Source organism: Rhinatrema bivittatum, chromosome 16, assembly GCF_901001135.1.
Source record: "Rhinatrema bivittatum chromosome 16, aRhiBiv1.1, whole genome shotgun sequence".
NCBI lineage: Eukaryota > Metazoa > Chordata > Amphibia > Gymnophiona > Rhinatrematidae > Rhinatrema > Rhinatrema bivittatum.
Genome location: NC_042630.1, coordinates 19,519,420 through 19,537,510, shown reverse-complemented (window position 1 = coordinate 19,537,510; position 18,091 = coordinate 19,519,420). Strand labels below are relative to the sequence as shown.

Sequence of the window (18,091 nt, the reverse complement as noted above, 5' to 3'; positions counted from 1 at the left end):
ACTTCCCGGAGTGACCACGCCACCCGTCAGGATTAACTCGTTCAGATGCCCCTTGCTGCTCTTGGAATTATTTTAACAGTTCGATTTTTTTTAAACAGCATTTTCACTTTTGATTCATAACGATTATTTTTTCTTTGGGGTTTTTTTTTTTGGGTTTTTTTTTTTTTTACTTCTACTTCTTTTTTTTTTGTCATCGCGGCTACCATGTGGTTGGCCTTGAGTTTGCCCATGCTGAGTTTTGCCCTGCGCGTCCTCAACATAAGGACAGGGCTTGCGTTCCTGCTTTGGCTCTTTGGTCTGTCTCTCCGCTCTGGTTTAAGTTCGTGCCAAAGGGCAGAGGAGAAGTATCCCGTGGTCCACACCAACTATGGCAAGCTCCGAGGAGTCAAAAAGGACTTGAATAATGAAATCCTCGGCCCGGTGGTGCAGTACCTAGGTGTTCCTTATGCCACCCCGCCAGTAGGGGACCGGCGGTTTCAACCCCCGGAAGCCCCGGCTTCTTGGACTGAAGTCCGCAATGCAACACACTTTGCCCCCGTCTGCCCACAGAACATCCATGGTATGCTGCCCGGAATCATGATGCCGGTGTGGTTACAGACAATCTGGAGGTGGCAGCTGGTTACGTCCAAAATCAGAGCGAAGACTGTCTGTATCTCAACATTTATGTGCCAACGGAGGATGGTAAGGAACAAAGATGCAAATATGATATCTCTTACAAGGTTGCCATATATTTACTAGTTTGCTGGTTTTTGGTGTTTTTTTTTTTAAATAATCTTTTTCTTGTGAGAATGAAAAATGTTCTTATGGGGTAGTTACACATTTCAACAGGAGTCAATTTTTCATTTTAAAAAGTTTTGTGCTGTATATTTTTGTGTTTATCTGCCAGAAAAATGAAGTATTCATTTGATTTTTATTCTACATTTTATTTCTGTGCTCGAATCTGTAAAGAACAATAACAGGCAACCGATGTATCTAATTCAGCTGATCAAAGCCATCAGGGTCTGGAGCTTAACCTTCTCAAATCTCTCTGCAAATGGGGAAATGATTTTTTTTTTTTGGTGATCCCAGAGGATGGCATACAGAAAGAACATGAAACTTTAGCCAAGATTCCTAGTGAATGTAGACTTGAAGGGAGGTCATTGTCTATTGTGTCTGAGTGCGAGTCCGAATTTTACCCCCTTGAACATCTCTGCATACTTGGCGGCTGTCATCAGCCGAGAACATATTTGGCTTCTTGCTAAACTTCTCTCTTTTTAGAGATGTATTTTTTTCAGATCTGATCTTAGATCATCCCAGCGCTCTCTCACTTGCCTCCCTTCCATTTAGTTCACAGCTCCCTCTATCCCTAACTATTCTGTTAGGCTAGAGCAGAAAAAAATGCTTCCAGAGATGTTCATTGAATGTTAGAGCAGTGGCATTATGCTAGATTATGCCAAATATCAACCTGTCTAACCCTAGCTCTGTGTTTTTCTTATTCCCAGGTTCTGTTTTTGTTTGATTATACTCTGAGACATATAATTTTAAACCTTGTGTGTACCTTTTTAATATGGTCATAGCTACTGCTTTTTAAAAAATCTCCTTCCTGGAAGCTCTTCAGCTATCTATACCTTATTTATACCTTTCATGCCTGCATGGGGTTCTGAGGAAGACCTGCTCCCTTTGACCAATAGCAGAGCTCTCCCAGCCCTTTGCACCTCCTTCCAAAATATCTGACCAATAGCAGAGCTCTCCTAGCCGGCCTCTAACCAATGAAGAGGTCGCACTACTACCTTTTCTCTCTCGCTCTCAGTTCAGTGTTGCCACCATTAGTTTTCTACTATAAACTTTTAGCTAAAAATAAGAACCTCCCCCCTCCAGAATGCCAAGTTCCTTTCCCTGCCACCATTATTGTGGACAATACATTGAAATCCTCAGGTCAGTGTGCGGCGGCCATCAAGAAGGCAAACAGAATGTTAGGGCCTGCTCGAAAAAGAAACAAGAGAGCAAAACTGAGGCTATCGCAATGCCTTTGTATAAATTCATGGTGCGAGCACACTGGGAGTATTGTGTGCAGTTCTGGTCCTTTCACCTGAAAAAAAAAAAAAGACAGAGCGGAAGTAGAAAAGGTACAGAGATGGGTGACAATGATAACGGGGGTGAAATGGTTCCCCTATAATAAAGAAATACAGGCCAGGGCTCTCCAGCTTGGACGATACGGCGGGAGGTTTGTAAAATCTCCAGCGTGGAACAGGTTCAGTCATTGGGACCGGGGACACCCTATGAAACTAACTGGTAGCAGATTTAAAACAAAGATTTAAGAGAGCGTTTTTCATTCAGGCCGTACGCAAGCTGCGTAATTTTGTTACTGAAGGGCTGTGGTCATGGTTAATAGCGAGGCTGGAATTTGGCTTGTGCGAGTTTCCGAAAGACGGGTCTATTAGCAATTACTAGTCAGGCAGGCATGGGAACTGTCAACTCTTTTTCGGGAGTGAGGACCAGGAGATGGGACCTCCCTCTTCCGAGTGCTTCCATGCGAATCTGGCTGGCCACAGTCAAGGGACTGGAGGGACTATTCATCCGAGCTGGCACGGCGGCACTGCTTACGGTCTTGTGTAGGTGAGCCACCCTCCTCCTGCACGACGTTTATTCCCTCCTGTTGTAAATCCTTCGGCATATGGTGCCCTGAAATAGCACCTGGGGGCCTTCTGGAAACGGAAGGAGAGGGAAATTCACAAATGGATTTATAAATACATGAAAGTGGGTGAGAGATGAGATGTTGACGATGCTAAAATAACTGATGTAAGCATACTGGCTGCATAAAATTAGATATCTATCTCTGTATCTGTCTGTATGAACTATCTATGTATATCTAGATCTATGTTTATGCAGTGCCCATAGAAAGTCTACGCCTCCTTGAACATTTTTCACATTTTGCTATGTTGTGTCAGTGCCACAGATTGGATTGGGGGTCGGGGGTCTGTCTGGGCCACTCCTGGACATTTGCCTTTTTTTTTTTTTTTTGTTCCTTGGCTGTGCGCTTTGGGGACATCGTCATGCTGAAAGGTGAACTTCCTCTGCAGCTTTCTTGCAGAGGGCGGCAGGTTTTCCTCAAGGACTCTTCTGTACCTTTCTCCGTTCACTGTCCCCTTTCTATCCCCAACCAGTGCCCCCGTCCCTGCCTGTGTGCGTCATCCCCGTGAACACGACGCTGCCGCCGTCATGCCTCACAGTAGGGGATGGCGCCCTCTGGCTGATGTGCTGTGTCGGCTTTGCGCCCAAATGTATCGCTTCTGCATTCAGGCCAAAAAGTTCTATTTTAGTTTCGTCAGACCACAAAGGTTTTTGCCGCATAGCTACAATATCCCCTGAGTATTCCTTTGCCTATTTCAAATAGGGCTCAAGATGGGCTTTCATCAAGATTGGCCTCCTTCTTGCTATCCTACCCTACAGGTGAGATCTGTGGAGTGCTTGGAATATTGTTGTCATGAGAACACGTTTACCGGACTTGGCCACGGACGCTTGTATCTCATGCTGTCTGTGACAGATGGACTGAGAAAGGTCCATTGTTACCAAGACCACGTGGCAGTGGGGAGAATAAGGGATAGGTTGGGTCAGGCCCGCTACTCCCTCTTTCCCCCCCCCACTACTGCACTGCACGATGGGCATTGTAATTTCTGCTGGACCTGGGAGCAAAAACCGGAATCGGCTCAGCCCTGTGTCTGATGACCTGGAACCCATGTGGTCACTTTCCCCTTTGGGAGTCAGTGTCCTACAGAGAGGCCTTGGTTCTGGACCGCAGTGAATAAGCATGCGGTGCAACCGCCTGCGGTGAAGGCAGTGTGTGCCAACGTATCCCCGTGCACCTTCGGTGTGGACATCTTGAAGATGTGCTTGCTTGCCGTCCCCTCATCGCTCCAGCCGCTGGTGAGTGAGGTTGCCCTCTGGGGGAGCTCTGGCATGTAGGGTTGCCAGCTTTTAACTGGGATTTCTGTGAAATATATCTTTCCTGACAGGGTTTTCATGCAGACAACCTTTAGTGCCACGCTTTGTCGTAACACAAAAACAAAGAAACAGACAATAACGGCAGATAAGGACCCATCTACTCCGCCCAGTGACGTAGGCCCCCAGCAGATCTCTTGGCTTTCCCTTCAAGTCGTTCTCAATTTAACGGATCCATTATACTGGCTCCCCGCTTTCTTACCGTTCCTGCTTCTGTCGCCTTCCCCGGGAGGCTCTTCCATGCATCCGGCACCCCTTTCCTGTGAAGAAATAGTCCGATCTTCCCTGGAGCCTCCTGGCGTGACTGCTGGCACTAGAACCTCTTATAGCCCGGAAAAGGGTTTTGCTTTTACCAGCGCCGGGGAGCCCAGCTGGCGCTTCGTATACGTTTTTGAGGCGCGCGGACTAAACCTCGGGGCGGCGGTCTTACGTAAGCAGCACCAAAGTGCCCCCAGCGCGGTACCGCCCGTAGAGGAGCTAGCAAAGCATACGGGGCAGATCGGTTGCGAAGCTGAAGCCGAGGGGCTAAAATCAGGACATTTCTGGACATTTTATCCCCCACCCCCCCTTTCCGTGCAGTACCGTAAAAATTCCCGCACAGTCTGGAAAATAATCAGGCTGGGTGTTAACCCTACGGCTCCCCTCGGGATCCTGAAGGGCCGTTGGGGACTGGAATTCTGTGTCCCCCGCCTCTCTTTCGGTTTCTCCCTCCCTCTTGCTGTCCGAGTCAGATGTAGACGGAGAACTTTATTGCCCTTCTACGTCTGTGGGCCAGATAGCAATACATAAAGACGGTAATAATCAAAACGGTTCCTCTGGCCAGGTCCCGAACTCAGATGGCCAGGCCTGGGGGTTTAAATAGGCCCCCAACTACATAAGATTTTTGGGAGGAGGCGGGGAATCGGCCTACAAGCCCCTAAGCTTTTTATTTTTATTTTTTTGTTTTATTTTGCAGCCACTTAAGCAGCTACATTTTAATATAGTCGGTTAAATTTAAAAGTTATCTGGCTGCACGTACCCGGCTAACTTTCAAACCTAACTGGATAAAATTAAAACGTAGCCACTTGGGGTTTGAAAGCTATCCTGGTACGTACACCTGAATAACTTTAGGAGGGTTTATTCAGTGGGAGGTCTGTCCTGCTAAATATCCCTGACAACTATAGCAGGATAAGTTCTCCGTTTGCCACTTTTCTGAATATTGCCCTCAAAAGTAGTCAAAAAAATGAAAGAAATATATAATAAGAAAACTTTCAGTCTACTACAGAAAGGACGCTGTCTCTTGCTCGGTCTCTGTCTCTTTCTGTCATTCTGAGTCTTGCCTCCCTGGCCTTCGGGGCAGTCGATCCTGATTCAGTAGTAAATTACGCGGGAATGAAGCTGGTGAACAGGGAGTGTGCATGTATCCCTGTTTATGTGTGTGTGGGCCGTGTGCTTGTAGGTCTCTGCGTGTTGGGTGTGCATATAGGTGTGGATTTGTGAGCTGTGGGGGGGTTGTTTCTGGGATTTCTCTGTCCTAATCGGTAAGCTGAAATTCTGCCCAGGTACTGCCAGTACGCATTCCGTGTAAATTAAACATTTTCCTGCTTGGTCCTGATACCTGATGTTATGTCAGGGGCTACGGATCAAGCAACTGTTACCACCCCCTGAGAAAGGGGGGAGCCACCATCCTTGTAAGCAGGTATTTGCCTCGTGCACAAACACACCTGGTTACGATTGGTCCATAACAGCTGTCATGTCACATGTCACACACCCTGCATGAACCAATTGGAACCCATTCTGTGTGATGTCATTGTGATGCTATTGCAAATATGGCTGCTCCCAGAGGAAATGGAACTTACACCCCCCCACTGAATTGTGGGATTTATAGTCTTAGCTTCTCCCCTTGCACATCAGTACTACTGGTCCCAGAAAAAAACTTCAGTAAGGGGGGGTGTCAAAAATAATTTTCTGACTCAACAGCTTCTTACTGCTCCTTTTAAGTTTCCAGCAGAATTGCTATTTGCCTGGGATGTGAATGTACCTGGGATGTGATATCATCAGTTGTCTCTCGCACCTTCCCAGGGATTTTTTTTTTCTCTCTCTTTTATAACCCTCTTCCTCTTAATGTAGCCCAGTGATTGCAGCAACAGACCTTGGGTCAAGGGCCACCCCTCGCATGGGCTTCTGGGACCCAGTGTGCATAAAATCCTGAGTCTGGCCGCCTCTCCACAGGGCCGGCGCTTGCTTAGGCAAAATAGGCCTGTGGCCTACGACACCAAAATTGGGAGGAGGAGGGGGGTGCGGGGCTAAATCCTGCCATCATGAGACCCAGGGGGGTGCTGTGTTAGAGCTCGTACTGCCAAATAAGGGTGCACTGTGCTGGAGGTAGGAGCCCTTGCCACTGGTAGGAGGGAGCGTTGTGTTTGAATGAAGGTTCGTCTAGGGAGCAAAACGCTCTTGCCACCGGCCCTGCCTCTGCAGCAGCGCCAGACCCGGCTCCAACGCCAGGAGCAGAAGCTGTGCTTGGGGCTCAAACCCGGGTCTCCCACACACACACATGAACCATTGCACCAGGCCTCCCCCCACAGAGAGGATGTTTCACCTCGCTGTTTAGTGAATGGTACAAATACAGCGGTCGAGTTACTCACGGCAGTAGTGATGACTTCTGGCTTTCACCAGAGGGATAACCGCAGGTGGGGGGGGGGGGAGATTTTGGCAGAGTGGTGTTGGGGGCCCGCCGAAATGGTCCCCTTTTTTTTTTTTGCTCCTCTCTCTTTGACAAGGGTGGCTTTATTTATGTATTTATTTTAATCTGCAGATGGCAAGGAGCCAGGTTCCTGCAGAAGCAGGAGGGCTGGGCACAGATCCGGTTTCTCCTCATCGATTTCCCTAGCTTGTCTCTGTTCGGTGAGGAGCTGTGTTGTGACAGAATGGGCTTGTAAGTGGGGGATTCCAGTTACAGGATGACATCCTGAGGGGGAAGATGCAAAGCGTCTCCAGTGACCGGGAAGATATCAGCCTGGCGGATTTTTATCCATCCCGGCCCATGGGGTATCCAATCACACAAAAAGAAAAGAAAAAGATATAATATATATTTAACTAATTTCTCTACCACTTAAATATAAAACAAAATTATAGAATAAAAATAGACAAATACAAATAAACATAGAAAGTAATAGGCATAGTGCAAAGTTGAAATACTTAGTAAAATAATTTATAAAATGTTTCGGTAAGTATGTTCATTCAACAAGAAACCTACTGGTTTGAGAAAATTTTCTGTTTTCAGCGGAAGAACTGCATAACAATACTGAGATCCACAGTCACCAGCAGCTTGAACTGACCCCTGACTTGCTTAATCCCAGACTCAGAGCAAGCTACTGGCCTCCCTCTAGAAAGACATTTAGAACTGGCTGAGAGAGAGACCTTCAGAGACGGCTGCTGGGTTACTGCCGAGCAAGAGGGAGCCGGTGACTGACGAAGGCGGAAAGATGGTGGCCTTACACTGCAGACTGGCAGCAGCACTTCAGTAGCACTGGGTAATAATTCAAAACCCTGCAAAAGAAAAAAAAATGTACTCAACCTATAGCAAATCTGCCAGCTTGAAATAGTAACAGCCCTACTCACGAAAAGGCAACACTGCAAATATTACAGCAGGACCTAAGACCCCAATACACCTCCTGTTAGGGAAACAGAACAAGTCAAGCTGCTATAGATCCCCACACAACAACTACGTGCTAGCAGAATACCCCACCTCGGTTACACATGCCAAACACTGTCAAACCCACACCAAGAATACAGAATACAGAGACCATAAAGCGTAAATAGAAAGGTACAGACAAAAACTGAACCGGAAATACAAGTCTAACTATATGCAGTATAACAATGGAAAAAAAAAACCTTACCATTCCTTGTTAAACATCAAATACAGTCTAGAAATATAAAACATCAACCATCCAATAAAAGAATAAATATGTCAAGCCAGCCAATGAGTAGAATATCCAATAATTAATCATGCGTACAACTTTTTTTTATTTACCAAATACCAATAAAATATTTCAAAAGAGCTGACACCATCAAATAAAACCTATTAATAAAACAAATAAAGATAAAACATTTTCCCATTCTCCATATCTGGGAACTTTAGATTTCCAATCACCCTGAGATTGACGTAGATTGGAAGTGAGCGCACAGACTTTACCATCTCTCTCTCTCTCTCTCACACACACGCAGTCTCTCTCACTCACACACACATACTCCCACAGGCAGTGTCTCTCTCACACACAGGCAGTCTCTCACTCAGGCAGTCTCTCACTCTCACTCACACACACTCTCCCACAGGCAGTGTCTCTCTTTCACACACACACACACATACTCCCACAGGCAGTGTCTCTCTCACACACAGGCAGTCTCTCACTCTCACTCCCACACACACTCCCACAGGCAGTGTCTCTTTCACACACATGGGCAGCCTCTCACTGTCATAAACACAGGCATACTATGGTCTTCACCCTCTTCCTCATCCACATAAACGCTGCTCTTCTGCTCAGCCGCAGTTGGAGACCCGGGCGCCTGGTCTCCAACCGCGGTCTTGCGGTGGCGCGGCTCTAGTGCAGGCCCATCAGCTTCCTGCTTTTTTTTTTTCTTTTTGGTCGCCGCCCACTACTTGACTCATCACGAGAAAGAAGAAGGCGGGAATATGGTGGTCTGCACTACAGCAGTGCAACCCCAGGGTCTGCAACAGTCGGCAGCAATACCTTTTATTTATTTATTTATTTTAGACGAGGTGATCTGCACCCATTTCATTGGTGGGCACTCGGGGAAAAAAACTTTTTAATAAAAGTTTTTTGTTTTTTTTTTCCCCACGGCGCGGGGGCCAACACTTTTTTTTGTATGTGTCCTAGGAAGGCAAATGAGCAGCCGAGCCGCCTAACCTGGTACCAGCCACCAGCATCACAAGAAACCTTTAAGAAGCAACTCAGGCACCAGTGACCAGCGTAGCGCTGGAGCGCTGTCGGGGCCCACCAGGAAAGCTCTTTAAGATTTGAGAAACTCTATGAAGCCATGACATAGCCTCCCCCCCCACCCAGGACAGAGTGAGTCACGAGCCCTCCCCCCTCCACACATAACATAATCCGCCCCCCCCCCCTGCGCCCTGAGAAGGATCTGCCCACCTTCCCCTGCACTCTGCCTGGCCAGTGAGCTGATCCCCCCAGGCTTTGAAAGGGTCTTCTTGTATTTCTTTATTTGATTCCTTGGCCTCCTGGGTTCTCCTCCTCCGCACGCAGTGTGGCAGGTTGTCATGGTACTTGCCAGGCACTCGTGGCCTGGATTGGCCACTGTTGGAAACAGGATGCGGGGCTTGATGGACCCTTGGTCGGACCCAGCGTGGCAATTTCTTATGTTCTTACGTTTTTAAGTGGTGAAAAAAACCCAACCAGGAATCAAAATGATGCAAAAGCCAGACCAGGCGATAGCAAATGGCTCACATTACAAACCCCCAATCCTCAATCCCACAAACCAAACCACACAGCAACTTTCCACAGTGGGATGAGAAGCAAGCCTGAATCTTTTTTTTACTGAAGTTGCCTGTCCGCGCTTTTTCTCTTTAATGCTTCTACATTATTCTGTACGGTGCTGAGGGTGGCGGAGACTGCAGGAGCAGTGAGCTCCCCCAACACCCCACGCCCAGTGATCTAGTGCACTGTTCCCTACAGCGCCTGCTGCTGGAGGAGGCTGGGACTGCAGGAGCAGTGAGCTCCCCCAACACCCCACGCCCAGTGATCTAATACACTGTTCCCTACAGAGCCTCCTGCTGGAGGAGGCTGGGACTGCAGGAGCTGTGAGCTGCACCCCCACCTCAGGCCAGTGTTCCTGCCCCATCCCCTACAGCGCCTGCTGCTGGAGGAGGCTGGGACTGCAGGAGCTGTGAGCTGGGCCCCCCCAGGCCAGTGTTCCTGCCCCATCCCCTACAGCGCCTTCTGCTTGAACCCTGTTTTAAAATGAGGTTTGTGGGAGCTTTCCTGCAGGATTGTGAAGGGATAACTTGAATTCCCACCCTCGGAGACATCTCAGCCTCTCCGCAGTGACTGCAGTGGGGAGACGCTTTCTGGCTGCTGCATTGGATCCCGTTTCCATGGTGACCACTGGGGACTGACTGCATCAGGCAGTGAATTGCAATAGAAATTATTTATATCTCGGATGTGCTGAATCGGGCAAAGCAATTCCTTTTTCTATCTTTTTTTTTTCTTTCTTTCATTCTCAGAGTCTCTCTTTATAATCCTTATATATCTTCTTTCACTTTGCATCCCTCTCTAGCTGTTTCTAATTTTTCTCAGTTCCTGTCTTTGTCTCTCTCTCTCCACCCCTCCCTGCCTCTTCTTTTTTGGTAAAAGTATTTTGCTTTCTGGGTTCCAGAATATTCTCATCTAAAATATAAATAAGCACTGACCATAATCTCAGGAACAGCATCTTGAAAAAGCTTCTAAATCTGCAAGTTCTGATGCAGGAGCAATGCCAACAGGAGGCGCTACAGGGGACAATGCAGGAGTGCTGGCTGTGGGGGAAGTCTCTGCCTCTCCCAGCAGGAGGCACTGTTGGGAATGGGTGCAGGGGCACTACTTATGGGGGAGCTCCTGCAGTCCCTGTTTCTCCCAACAGGAGGCGCTGTAGGGAATGGTGCAGGAGCGTTGGCTGTATTGGGGAGGTCACAGTTCCTGCAGTCCCTGTCTCTCCCAACAGGAGGCACTGTAGGGAATGGTGCAGGAGCTCTGGCTGTATTGGGGAGGTCACAGTTTCCGCAGTCCTTGTCTCTCCCAACAGGAGGCACTGTAAGGAATGGTGCAGGAGCACTGGCTGTATTGGGGAGGTCACAGTTCCCGCAGTCCCTGTCTCTCTCAGCAGGAGGCGCTGTAGGGAATGGTGCAGGAGCGCTGGCTGTATTGGAGAGGTCACAGTTTCCCACAGTCCCTGTCTCTCTCAGCAGGAGGCGCTGTAGGGAATGGTGCAGGAGCGCTGGCTGTATTGGGGAGGTCACAGTTCCCGCAGTCCCTGTCTCTCTCAGCAGGAGGCGCTGTAGGGAATGGTGCAGGAGCGCTGGCTGTATTGGGGAGGTCACAGTTCCCGCAGTCCCTGTCTCTCTCAGCAGGAGGCGCTGTAGGGAATGGTGCAGGAGCGCTGGCTGTATTGGAGAGGTCACAGTTCCCGCAGTCCCTGTCTCTCTCAGCAGGAGGCACTGTAGGGGATGGTGCAGGAGCACTGGCTGTGGGGGGAGGTCACAGTTACCGCAGTCCCTGTCTCTCTCAGCAGGAGGCACTGTAGGGGATGGTGCAGGAGCGCTGGCTGCATTGGGGTCACAGTTCCCGCAGTCCCTGTCTCTCTCAGCAGGAGGCGCTGTAGGGAATGGTGCAGGAGCGCTGGCTGTGGGGGGAGGGTCACAGTTCCCGCAGTCCCTGTCTCTCTCAGCAGGAGGTGCTGTAGGGAATGGTGCAGGAGCGCTGGCTGTGGGGGGAGGTCACAGTTCCCGCAGTCCCTGTCTCTCTCAGCAGGAGGCGCTGTAGGGAATGGTGCAGGAGCGCTGGCTGTGGGGGGAGGTCACAGTTCCCGCAGTCCCTGTCTCTCTCAGCAGGAGGCGCTGTAGGGAATGGTGCAGGAGCGCTGGCTGTATTGGGGAGGTCACAGTTCCCGCAGTCCCTGTCTCTCTCAGCAGGAGGCGCTGTAGGGAATGGTGCAGGAGCGCTGGCTGTGGGGGGAGGTCACAGTTCCCGCAGTCCCTGTCTCTCTCAGCAGGAGGCGCTGTAGGGGATGGTGCAGGAGCGCTGGCTGGAGTAATGGCATAGTAACATTTTTTTTTTTTAATTATTGTCATTCCATCTGGATTTTGCTTAAGCACATAAAACTGGAACTGAGATCTTTCCTGCCTCTCTTCTCAATTTCCTGGGAGCAAAGGGCAGGAAACCAGTAACATTCCTTTATGCCTTCCTGTTTGTTGGTTTGGTAACGAGGTACCAGATTAAGTTGCTGAGGGCTCAGAAATGAAATGTCAGAGATAATTTGCTACCGATGAGCTGAAGCTGCTGTCTCCCAAAGAGATGCCGGCAGGTCCTTTTGCCTTCCACATGACAGCTGGCTTAATAGCTCCCCAGCCCTTCTGGGTTGCTTTAGTGGCTGACTCCATTCCTCCTCTCTACTGCTCGTAAAGGGAATGGGGACCTGTCTCCCTCTTGATGGCTCCTCCACAATGAATTCTATCATTCTTACCATTCATGCATTGCATCGTTATCTTAATTAACTGTTGACCTCATCTCAGAGCTTCTTTGCTCAGTAAATCTCTGGGTTTCCCTTGACTGCTCCCAAAATCGGACCTGCTTGGGATAGAAGGGTTACCAGATGGTGTAGCGTCGACTAGCTTAGGCTGAACCAGCCCCACCTGAAAGTAGCCCTGGCCTCTGCTTAGGGAGGATCAGGGCCACATCTCCAGACGTACAAGACCAGGTCCAGCCTGTCCTAACTGATCTGGATCTATCTGGCAACTTCAGCTGAGAGGGGGCACGGGATCCAGGGTTTTCCACCCACCTATTGTGCCTCAGGCCTGCGGCGAATGCCGAATGAGAAATATTACTAAATAAAATAACATATTGCTCCGAGAGCGGAGTTCCACCTAAGCTGTAGAGGAGTGATAGGAAACTTGTGACTGGGAATGCCCAGTGTGTCATTCTTGGTCTGTCCGACTGGTATTCAGGAAGTACCCCTCAGCACTGTAGTACCGGGCTGAGCACTTCAGAGCCTTCCCCGCCATTGACTCAGAGTGACCTTTTCCTTCCCTCATTTCCTGCCTATGGCAATGAAGACCCTATAGGTTTGTCTTTCATTCCAAGGGAAGACTGTGTATGTGTATGTGTGGGTATTGGTGAGTTGGAGGGGGGGTCGGTCCTCATACTGATTCACCCTTCCCATCAAAGGAGCTTTCACAGCGGTGACGAGAACCCACAGGCTTCTGGAAGAAGGGAGGGAGATGATGAGGCAAAGGGAGGTCTTCTAGATACAGACCAGTGCACTCCTAGATCATTTTTAATTTTTTTACCTAGAAAAATTCCGACATGTGACACAGGAGGGACACTCGGAGGAAATGTAAGGAAAGACTTCCTTACTGGAAGGAGGGGAGGGGGTGTGTGCCTAGAGGAGCCACCAGTGGAAGTGGTGGAAGGCCAAAAGTAAGATGGCTTCTTCTAGGCAGTGCTTCCTCAGCATTCCTGGTATGTAATCTATTGGACCCTGTTCTCTGCACTGCAAGAAACTCCTTGTTTTGAGGATAAGTTTGATGTGAATCTGACCACCTTCTCTTCCCCATCCCCTCCCCTCCCTGGAATACCGGGCTGTGTAGTTTTAGTTGAAGCCAGGAGAATGTTAGACGCTTGGAATAGTCTCCTGGCAGAAGAATTGGCAACCCAAGTCATGAGAGAATTTAAACACGCTTGGGACAGGCACAGCGTTGAGGACCGATGGGGGTGGGGAGAGGGTGGGTAGCAGTAGAAGAAAGGAAGGAGGAGGCTTGAGTGTTTGCTCAGTCATATGAAACTTTAGAGGACGAAAGAGGGGAAAAACACGAGTCAACGGGCAAAGAGTGGAGGTACAACTGCATTGGGTTGGGCTGCAATCTTTTCAGCACCGGGGTAAGTGGCGTAGAGCAGCGGTTAAAACCCTAACGGAAGAGGTAGGACCAGCAGGTTTCTAAAAGGGGCTGAGGTAACCTGCATACAGCGTTGGTTACAACCTTAACCGCAGTTGTGCAGCTGCTTGTAAGAAACATGGGGTAACCTGCACCGAGCAACCGTGAGGAGTCAGGATGTTTTGGAACAGCAGCCTCTCAAATTTTACCGGCTGTGCGGATTGTTACAAAACTTGACGGTGAAACGAGGAAGAGGGCCCAGCAGACAGATTAGAATCGGTCTTGGAAGAATGAAAGAGGAAGATGACAAGACCTGGAACAGCCCTACCAGCAGAGATGGAGCCCACCACTGTAATTTAGTTTGGGCATGCTTGGGATGGACATGGAGGGAAGTGCTAGAAATGGCCCATCAAGACCGAGTAAATCACCATGGGTGTTGGATTAAGTCTGATTCTGGTAAGAATGAAAGAGGAAAGCAACAGGGCCTAGAATAACTACCAGCATAAGGGGCGGAGGCCAGGGCTGTCGCAGAGTTTAAAAATGCTTGAGAAACAAATTGAGGGCAGTGGTTGAGAGGTCATTGTTGGAGGGGGGGAGGGGGGGAGTTGGCATTTGGTTTAAACATAGGACTTCAGAAGCTCATATACCTATAGAAAATAGAAATGAGATAGTAGAAAAAGACCATATGGGCTGCCTGGTCTGCTCATTCACATCAGCTGCTCAGCTCTACAGCTCCAACCTCAGAGATCCCCCGGGCTTGTCCCAGGCTTTCTTGAATTCAGATACAGTCCTCGTCTCCACGACCTCCCACTGGGAGGTCGCCCCCATGCATCCGCCACTCTTTTTCTGTAAGGAAATATTTGCTTAGATTACTCCTCAATCTGCCCCATTTCACCCTTATCCCATGACCCCCTTGTAGGTTTTCACTGAAAGAGGCCCAACGCTTGTGCATTTACTCCTTGCAGTTACTGAAATGTGTCTCTCATATCTCACCCATCCCACCCTTTCTCCGGGGTGTGCATGTTTAGATCTTTAAGTCTCTCCCCATATGCTTCAGAACGAAGACCACTGAAGCCGCCCTCTGGACCAACTCCATCGATTTCTGTCCTTTTGAAGGTGCGGTCTCCAGAATTGCGCACAGGATTCCAAGTGAGGTCTCACCAGGAACTAATACAGAGACAATATCCCTTTCTTTTTCCTGTTGACCAGTTCCTTTCCCTGTGCAACCAAGCATCTTTCTGTCTTTTGCTATTGCCATATCCACCTTGAGCTCATCAGATACGATCACCCCCAGATCTTGCTCTTATTTCGTGCACAGAAGAATTTCACACATTGGACTGTACCACACCCTTGGATTTTTTTCAACCCAAGTGCATGACTGCATTTAGTTTAGCATTAAATCTTAGCCTCCAGACCATTCCTTGAGCTTTGCTAGACCGACCTCTCCTCATGTTTTCACACCTTCCTGGGTGTCTGTTGCAGATTTTTGTATCATTCGCAAAAAGACAAATCTTTCCTGGTAAGTCTTCCCGCAGTACCACTTCTGAAAATGTTGAACCACAACTGGTCCAAGGACCATTCCCTGTAGAACACCACTAGTTGTGCCCCCCTCCCCCACTTCAGTGGTGGAGAATCAGAGAGGAGGAATCTAGCCTGGGCTGACTGGATGGACCAACGGTTCTTTAACTGCCACCACTTGCTGTGTTACTAAGCTCTGTTTTGTTACCAAATTTGCCGACTTTCTGCTTTACTGTAGAGAAATGCAATGAAAGCCCAAGCTTATCCTTGTGTGATGCATACATGCTTAATAGGACAAGTGGCTCTTTATAGTGCAGGGGTGGCCAACTGCGGTGCTCGAGAGCCACACGGCCTGCCAGGTTTTTCAGCATACACACACACTGAATATGCATGAGATAAATCTGCATGCACTGCCTCCATTGTAGGCAAATCTTTCTCCTGCATATTCATTGCGGGTATCCTGAAAACCAGGCCAGTTTGTGGCTCTCAAGGACTGCAGTGGGCCACCCCTGTTACAGTGGGCCGCTTGCTGATAAATCGTTTTTTTGTCCAGAATTGTATACACAGTATTGAGTCAATGCAAATTTTTGGGGGAGATTTTTGGCAGAATCTAGGTGCCCTTGTTTTGTAATTATTAGAGGAAAGAAGGGAATATTCAAATACTTAGCAGGTTTCAATAAAGTAAAAGAATGAACAATTTTTCACAGAAAAAGAAATTCAAGGAGAAAGGTCATGACAAGAAGTTGGAGGGAAGGAGGGAGATTCAGAGGAAATCCTTCTTAGAGAGAGTGGGTGGATGCCTGGAATAGCCATCAGCAGAGGTGGTAGCAACGAAGACTGGGACAGAATTTGAGCACGCTTGAGGTGAGAGGTTGGGCAAAAGACATGGCGAGGGGAGAGCAGAACCTCAGTGTTGGCATGAGAACCTGTGAATTCATCTATCCAGGACAGTAGGGGCCAAGGAAGGGAGGGGACAACACTGACTTGGCTGAGAAGCGATATCCTGCAGGCGGTCAAGCTTGTACAGCTCACAGTTGGGAAATATCCTGAGCTAGACCAGTGTGGACAGGAACAACTGCTCTTTATCTTCCATCATCTACTACGTCACTATGGCTATCCCCTTTACCCTCCCAGTACAGATTCCTGAACACAGGTTTGCTTTCATGACTCGTCCGTGTTCAGTCAAATGATTTCAGCACTCTGGATAGCTCAGTAAAGCCCTTGTCCTTTTATTGGCCATTTTTGCTTTTAAAATTTGAAAAAACAAAACAAAAAAAAACCAGACCTAAAAGTTCTCTAGTCATCTCTCTTTTTTTTGTTTTGTTCCTTGTCCGTTTGCTCTTTTGGACTGAAATGACTGTAGTCGTTCGTGATGCTGTTGGCTGCCATTAAAAGTACATTTCTTTCTGTCCCCCGCCACCATGGGTTGCTCATAAAAGATGAGCTGTAGCATTGTATGACGGTGCCTGATGAATGGCAAGGCTTGAGTGGCTCCCCCACCCCGACTCCAGACGTGTTATAAAGAGTCCAGAGGCACTCCTCGGGGGGAAGGGAGCCGCTCTGTCACTTCCTGTGCGTGTGTGTTGAAATCCTGTGATGAGTTACCGTGCTCTGCCTTATTGCCGTGAATGCTCAGAATGGCTCTGGTGGTTGGGGGAGGATAATGGATCATAGGTGTAGGGACTTCCCGGTTGGTTACGAGATGCTCTGTAGGTCTTACAGGTTTGCTGCCTCAGCCCTGCAGGACCCACACACAGTTCAGAGCCAGCTACTTGCAGGTAAAAGCAATTTTATTCCATGCATCAGTGTTCACACTGAGGTAGATTTTAAAGGGCTCGGCTTTCGCCCAAATCAGGAGTTACGCGCACAAGTTGGGCTCGAGTGCACCCACCGAATGTTAAAAGCTGCCCAGATGTGCGTGTATCTCCTGCTGCGCACACATCTCCAAAATGTTCAGAAGGGTGGGGGTGATCTTAACAAGACATGAGTGTTTCAGGGCAGGGCAAGAAATGTGCACATAAATTTTTACACACCTGGGTGCGCACCCAGATCCCTTGCTGTAAAAGTTTACTTCTGTTAGGGACAAGGTTTAAGTTTTAAAAAATAAAAACGAGCCATAACTGAGGGGTTTTAAGTGTCTGGGTTACTGTGGGAAGTGTAAGCTATTCAACTAGGGAGGTTTGGAGGACCTAGCTGTTAACTGGGAGTACTGGTGGATAAACTGGCAATGGCATGAACGCATATCCCTTTTAAAATTCCACTATTTACACAGTAGTGTTGCATCTGTGGACCCTTGGGTTGAGGAAGGATTGGCACAACCTGCAGGGAGGAGCCCTGCAGGTTCCTACCGTCGGCAGGTAGACCTGGGTGAAGCAGAGACCCAGCGGGACCTTCACCTATACCAGCCCTCGTTCCCCTCAGGTTGAGCCTTTAGGTGCCAGGGCTGGCAGGTCTTAGGTGGGGTCTCTGCTGATGGTAGACAAGGTGGTTCTTGGATAGCAGGGTCATAGGCAGGCAGAGGTCAGACAAGTCCAAGATCCGGGCAATGGTCAGAGACAGGCAGGGGTCAGGAGCATTCGAGGCCAGCCAAGGTCAGAGGCAGGTACCAGTCAGGAGAATCTGAGGTCAAACCAGGTATCTGTCTGAGGGGAGAAGAGGGACGGATAGGCAGGGCAGGCAGGTAAGAAGATGAAAACAGAAGGCAAGACTGGAACTGAAGACAAGGCTGGGACAAAAGATAAGGCACTGGGACTGATGTCAAGGCACTGAGAGCAACATTCCCTACTTCAGGAGTAGGTGGACCTATTGCTGAGGCAATGAGAGAGAGGTCAAGAGGGCCTTTTATAGGCCTGACTGAGTGAGGTCATCAGGAAGTGCCACAGAGCTTTTCCTGCCACAGGCCCTTTAACTAGAGCGGCATTAGGTGCGCATGCACCTAAGAAGTAGTGCGGC

At 48.8% G+C, this 18,091-nt stretch overlaps 1 protein-coding gene across 1 annotated transcript in view; it reads left to right on the top strand.

Annotated features, from left to right (window-relative positions):
• The first annotated feature begins 235 nt into the window (after positions 1-235).
• The window catches only part of NLGN2 (neuroligin 2), a 66,541-nt gene continuing 48,685 nt past the window's right edge, over positions 236-18,091 (top strand). The window contains 2 exon segments of the mRNA XM_029579417.1: positions 236-589; positions 592-681. Coding sequence (XP_029435277.1) covers positions 562-589; positions 592-681 — 118 coding nt within the window. The 5' untranslated portion in view covers positions 236-561.